Raw genomic sequence first — 6736 nt, forward strand, 5'->3', positions numbered from 1 at the left:
TAAACTTTTTAACATCTCTACCCCGGATGGACCTGCGGAATTTGGACTCACGGAAACTGCCTGTTCCACATCACCGTAAACCTGATCAAGCTTTTGGTGAACGAGTCTTTGTATTGGCGAGCATTAAAAAGGACAATTAGTGTTTTCGGTGGTCAATGTTCACTTATTGACATGAATGATTCAATGGACAAACAGATGTTTTCACGAATTAGAAATCGTGAGGGAAGGCTAGGTATCAATTTGAAAAGGTTGCAGACTCATACCTTCATCTCTGTCTTACTGGTGGTTTATTGTTATTATCAGCTGAATAGAAAGTCAAACGTTAGTTAGTAATTTACCAAGTGTTGAACAGAAATGCAGTTATTTGTCTACCTGCTCTTTAAAATTAATATCCTCACTTATTCCACGGCATTATTTTTTTTTTTAGCTCAGTTTGTATTATGGTGGATTGCGGAGCGAATGGCCCTGGTTCGAATCCCAGACCGGGCGTTCTTGGACTCCGATCGTTTCTTGACGTTTTCAAGGCTCTCAACCCAGTTGTCTCGGTCCTATCGAAGACAGACGTTAAATTCGGAGGTTTAAAACAATAAACTTAATTGTTTTGAGAGTGACGTTAAACTTGTACTCTTACGAATTCCAGTTTGTGGCTACGCCCGTTTTCCATTGAGCCCTGCATAATACAATTAATGTGTTTGCTGCTTTTGTGACGTCTCTCCCTGGTTCCAGCGCTGAGTCGCGAGGACATAGCACGCCCATGTTTACGCTTGAAGGCCTCCCTTTCCCCAAGCCCCCCTCCCCCCACCCCTCGAAAACCACCACGGCCGAAGAGTGAATTGCCGGCGCCGCGGGCACAGCGGAGTGGGGACACCTCCAAATACTCCAATCCCGCTGTCTCTGTATAGTCTCCACTCGTCTCCTCCTCCGGAGAGGAAGGGTAAATGTTTGCGCTTATCTCGTGTACAACACCGTCTCTTCCACCCCCACCCCTTCTCTGTCTCCCTTATTCTCTCTATCTCTGTCCCCTTGTCTTAATACATCCGCAAATGATGACGGTGTGACATGTAGATTCTATGACAATGGTGTTGTCCTTTCCCTTACACCACCATGTAGATTCAGCGAAATCAACGCGTGTGAAATTCGTACGTGGATAATGATAATGGAGTAATCGACCTCTGCGTGCATTGGTGTTTATGTTGGACTCCAGCGAGGGTGGTCGCTGGTCGTTCAACGCTTGTGATTCCGTGGGACTGTACACAGAATAGTCAGTAGTGTCCCTGGCCTCGTTGTTACCTTGGATGTGAAATACCGTTGTTTACGATGAAAGCTGAACGCTTTCACACTCACCTGTGTTATCCCCCCCCCCTCCCCTCTCCCGTATCATGATACTGTGAAATTGTTGTCGGTTTCTTCGGTTGACTTTAGGTGAAAAATCTTCAGTCTTTAATACGTTTTTTGGTCCTCGTTTCTAAACATGTTTATTGTTGATGATTCAGACCTGGTACGTCTTGTATTGCCATTCCTTTCCTTTTGTTCGTGGTTTTTTGTAAAGCCCTGTGCACATTAGCTTTAGTTTCTCGTCTCGGCAGAGTTAAATGTAACCTTACCTTCGTGGGTAACGATAATGTTTAGATGACTTCATTCGCTGATATTTGTTATCTTCTTTTTTATTTTCGTATGCCTTTATTTTGGGCGGTCTTCACTTACACGTTCACTAGTCTTTAGGAGCCAGTTCACATGCATGGACAGTTTTTCCCCTCACTCAGTCTTTTGTCTAGGATTTACCTTTTTCTTGTCATATTGTATTCGTCTCTTGCCTCATGGGTTTATGTGGGCGGTTGGCAGGTGCTCTCGTGTAGTTTGCTCCTTCCTTCCTGTCTAAGGTCCACCGTCCTTATTTCACCCTATTTTCTCTTGTAACACCTCGAATTTTCGGCACAAAACTAAAACTTGTTCATGACTGGCATTCTCAAGATGCTCGGTCAGTTCTTATTATGCCTTGTGGACTCCCAATAAGCAACTTGCCCTGCGTACTCTGCAGATTTCTGAAAGGAAAACTCAATATTAACGTCCAGAAAATGTTTAGAGAGCGCTAGTGGTAGCACTGGTAGGTCCTTCTTCTTTTCTCTCTCTCTGTTGTTTCTGTCCATATGCCTTGCTTGTTCCCTGCACTATATAACCGTCATTGCGTCTATTTTCGTCTCTGTACTCGAGCTTAATATTCACGTCCGGAAAATTAAGTGGTTTCAAAAGTATTGTTTCAGTTCGGAAGACCTGATTCACTGTACTCATCCAGGGCGTATTTCGAAACTCCCACGAACGTTTAATGCTCACAATAAACTCTGATACTGCATGGTGTGTCAGCAGCACGGCTATTAACTTTTGTCTGTCAGTGTTGTGTGCATACCCTATCGATGTCCTCAGTGGATTCGAGTAGTAATGACAGGTGGTTGTCTCACAATTCACGGGATGTCTGCATTGTAGGTTTGGCAGTAGTGTCGTCAAGTCGGGTGGGTTTATCACTCGTGCGCGAACGACCTACTCACCTTTACGTAAAGGTTAGCATTCTCTTTGGCAACGCCGTTTCTGCAACTGTCAGTCGTCTGTTTTGTTTGTTTTGTTCCATTTTTTTCCGTTTCTTCTTTTGGTGGCGTGTCGGCTTTCTTGGGGAGTCTCAAACAGATCTCCATTTGCACCCATGTCATTTATTAGGTTCTAGGGACCGATATGCACGATGGGATGTTAATGTTAAGGCTGTTGTGACATGGAGACGTCTGGAGCTATTCGGACGTCCTGTTGTGCTGTTTCCCTCCCAGTTCGTTACATCTGAATATCTGAATTCTGTGATTTGCCCCCCCCCTTTTCCTTTTTTGGGGGACTGCGAACATTTCAATAAGTTCTCTTTGTCGTGTAGTATTTGGCCCATGTTCTCGTGTGGATAGCTTTTTACAAACCGAAATGTTCACTTTATAGAGTGTTGTTTGGAATATTTGGAAGGTGTAGGGTATTGAAGTGTCATCTACTGTATTGTTTGTTGCTCATGGGTCCTTGCTTCGTTCTCTTCGTTTGAATGAGTATCATGCTGAGCTGCGATATAGCCGTGATGGATTTACACAAATTTGTTTTCTTCCACGGGTTGCCGAAACATGCTTTTCTTGTTTTATGGAAAATTCTTGTGAATTTTTACCTATGTACGCACAGTTGTACTGTTAAATCTCGTCTAACTTTCGTTCGAGCGTGCAATGTTACATCTTGCTAATACACATTCACTGGTTCGTCTCCAAAAAAAGCTCTGTGAAGCGGAACAAGCGCTATGTTAACATTGCGCTATATTTTGTGCTGAATCTATATATGTTTTATAAATGGCCTGGAAAATTTGAGCTATAGAAGTAAGGATCGGGTTGCGATTTTTAAAAATGTAAGTGTTGGTTACAATGTTTTTTTCACTACTACCATGCTCACTAAAGACTACCTTTTTAATACAATAGTATTCCCATCTAGATACACAGACACGTTCTGAGACAGATAAATAGATTATATTCTAACACGCGCAAACAAACGCACATTTCTCGCCTGCTGGTAGTCACACAGAGATTCGGATCAAACAAAGATGAAGCCCCCTACCTTCGCGCTCTCTCTCTCTCTCTCTCTCTCTCTCTCTCTCTCTCTCTCTCTCTCTCTCTCTCTCTCTCTCTCTCTCTCTTTCTTTCTTTCTCACTCTCTCACATAAACATACACACACTCGCACATTCCCATACATACCCGCTCGCGTGCCTAGACTTGGAAGCACGACTGTTCACACGCACTGTGTGTCGTGTACTCTATCCTAATGTGTTGTTTTGGGTCCCTCCAACTCTTTACATAAACACCCAGCGAAAGGTCAACACTTCTGTTATCCCTTGCTATCTCAGGCAAAGCCAGATGTGTGAGCAGGGCGAGGGGGTGAGTGAGTTGCTCATTCGTCATCTTTACCTGACACACTTACATGTCGCGCAGACACACGCACGCAGGCTGACATACACGCATACATACACTACGGGCACACGTGGGGCAAGAGATACAAAGCTGGGGGCAAATTGTTGTCTATTCAGCTAAACTGAGACTCTAGGACGTGTCGGGCAAAGAGAAAGAGGGAGGGAGAAATTCGTCTGTGTGTTCATCTTTTCTGTATTTCGACGTGGATTTCACAGGAGAGTTGTCTGTTCAGCTATACTGTTGACTGGCTGGCCCACCGTGTTCCGTTGTGACCCTGGGCACACTGTAAAATACCGATCTGTCTGTTTCTTTCGTTACTCCCACCAAGGTACTGTAGGACCGTGCGCCGTTGTTTTCTTATGCTGTAAAGTAACTTTACAGCCTCTTTCCATTGCTACCCGAAGATAACTGTAAAAGAACTATTAGTACACCATCCCATTGCAGTCCCAGGTAAACAGTAAAATGCTAATATGAGGACTAAGTTTCATGGCTAAGCTTACCCAAGATATTGTTGTGAATTTAGATTAGGACGGTGTTCCGTTTCCACATTAGGAATACTGGTAATAGACCCTTTAGACACAATTCCGTCGTTACCCCCTGTCTACTATAAAGTTATCTTAAAGTCTTAGGTATACTGTAAAGTACTCTTAGTTCCCTTTCTACACTCCTATGGCCTATTGCGTCTTGGCGGATTCAAAGCAGCATGGATGATACAACTTCGCTTGGGTGGTAGACATAAAAAGGAAACGGATTATGCTACAGGTATGCAATTTGTCTCGTGCTATACTAGCTTTCCCTAACTCCCCATCGGTGGCGTCGGCAGTCTAGTGGTTAGGCTACTTGACTCTTAATCGTTTCGGGGGTCGAAGTTCAGCTTGGTCCGAAGTTACGTCCTTGGGAAAGACACTTTACTCAAATCTTCCTATCTTGTTCGTCCTATCGGGAATTGGAGTTAAATTCGGACGTCTCGCATCTTAAATAACGTTGCAGTGTTGTATGAAAATCGATGGTCTGGCCTCTTAAATAACCTTACGGTGTGTTGCATAGGGGCGTTAAACCTCTGTACAATTTTAATTTCCCAACTCCCCACCTTTATCCCCCACCTGTACTCACTCGCAGAGACCCCCTCCCTTCAACCGTGTGTTTCCAGTGAGTGGTGCCACCTGTGACGCAGACCCGTCACACGTTACTGTGATGATGACACAGCGTTGCTGTGAGTTTCGAGTGGAGTTTTAGGAGTTTCTATAAGTATTGTGTGCTTCTTTTCGGAGAGGAAAAGCCGCCATGTGGGACGGCGGCGGCGGGGGCGCCGGCTACCCCCAGGGGTACCCTCCGGGGTACTCACAGGGTTACCCTCAGGGGTATCCCCCTCCGGGGTACGGGGGCTCGCCGGCTGCCCAGGATTATTATTATCATCAGTCGGGCGACTATCAGGTCCAGGCGTTTGGCTATTTCGAGGAGGCGCCCAAAAGTCCTATGGTCCAGTATGAACAGGCACGGATGAGGGACACAGGTAAGATGACTTTAAAACGCCCGACCCCCCAAACCCCCCAGTCTATTTAAACTAACTTGACTACATTTAAGTACATGTACCTACCTATAATCATGAATGACATCGTCCTCCCGTCCCCTTTCCCCCATATTTCCCTTCAAACTAACCCAATTGCATTTACTATAATATCATGATCGACCATGCCCATAATGACGACTATTATGGTGAGAGCATAAGCAACGGCAACGAGAATCACAGCAACAAGAACAGCAATTAAAATAACAAAAATCATCATCATCATCATCATCATCATCATCATCATCAGCAGCAGCAGCAGCAGCAGCAGCAGCACTACCATTCATCAATCGATTAACCTCCGAACTATGTGAGAGTAATTTTTTTTCTTCATAATAGAAACAAACAAATTGAAAAAAACAACCCCGAACCAAATTGACTTTTCGTAGTCTATCACAGAGTTGTCTTTATCTCGGAACAAACGTAAGTGGAATCTAGTAAACGATCAAGCTGCCAGTTTGTTGTTCTGTGTGTGAATCAAATGTATGTATGTAGTATAGGGTTTTACGGCGCCGGCAACTGCTAAGGTCATATGAGCGCGCTGAATCAAATGTGTCTTTGAACAAATAAGTACACGTAGAAACAAACAAGCCATTCATTACGTTGTCCAGCAGGTCAATTACTTTGTGCCCATGTTCCTTGTTGCTATCGATTGTTGGTCTGCTCGTGTCCAGCCAAAGATCCTCACTCTGAAGCAGAGGTGTCACGGAGTGCTGCCGTTCATTCATTATTCAGTGGGTGGTTGGCGGGCGCTCTCATGTGGTTTACTCCTTCTTTCCAACCAACCATATTATTATAATGTCTTTATCCCTCTTCCTTCCTTTCTTTGTGTGTGTTACTCTATAGTAACACACCGATCTTTGGCACTCATAATGATCTATTTGTGTTTCAAGTGCCGTAAAACTCTTATTAAAACTGAACTAAAGACAATTTGTGGGTTAATAGGTGTAGTGTGGGTTCGACGCCCGTTTTAACAAGTACCGGTAAGCGATTTTTAAGAGGTGGGGCTCAAGATTTAACGCCCGTCTCCAGTAGGACCACAGGCAAGTTGGCGGAAAGCCATGAACACTCCTTGAACAACTTAATTTGTAGAATACATTTATTGAACCAGGTTGGCGTATGCTGGAGACAGAGTGGGTAGAGATGAATACATAGGTAGATCAGATAGATATATAGAGAGAGTGAGAGAGAGAGGGG

General features: G+C 44.3%; 1 protein-coding gene across 1 annotated transcript in view; it reads left to right on the forward strand.

Moving 5' to 3' along the window:
* The first annotated feature begins 821 nt into the window (after nt 1-821).
* Nucleotides 822-6736, forward strand: part of LOC101862514 (metacaspase-1) — an 11568-nt gene continuing 5653 nt past the window's right edge. The window contains exons 1-2 of the mRNA XM_005102740.3: nt 822-934; nt 5092-5485. Coding sequence (XP_005102797.1) covers nt 5257-5485 — 229 coding nt within the window. The 5' untranslated portion in view covers nt 822-934; nt 5092-5256. The remainder of the gene's footprint in view (nt 935-5091; nt 5486-6736) is intronic.

Source organism: Aplysia californica, unplaced genomic scaffold, assembly GCF_000002075.1.
Source record: "Aplysia californica isolate F4 #8 unplaced genomic scaffold, AplCal3.0 scaffold00337, whole genome shotgun sequence".
Lineage (NCBI taxonomy): Eukaryota > Metazoa > Mollusca > Gastropoda > Aplysiida > Aplysiidae > Aplysia > Aplysia californica.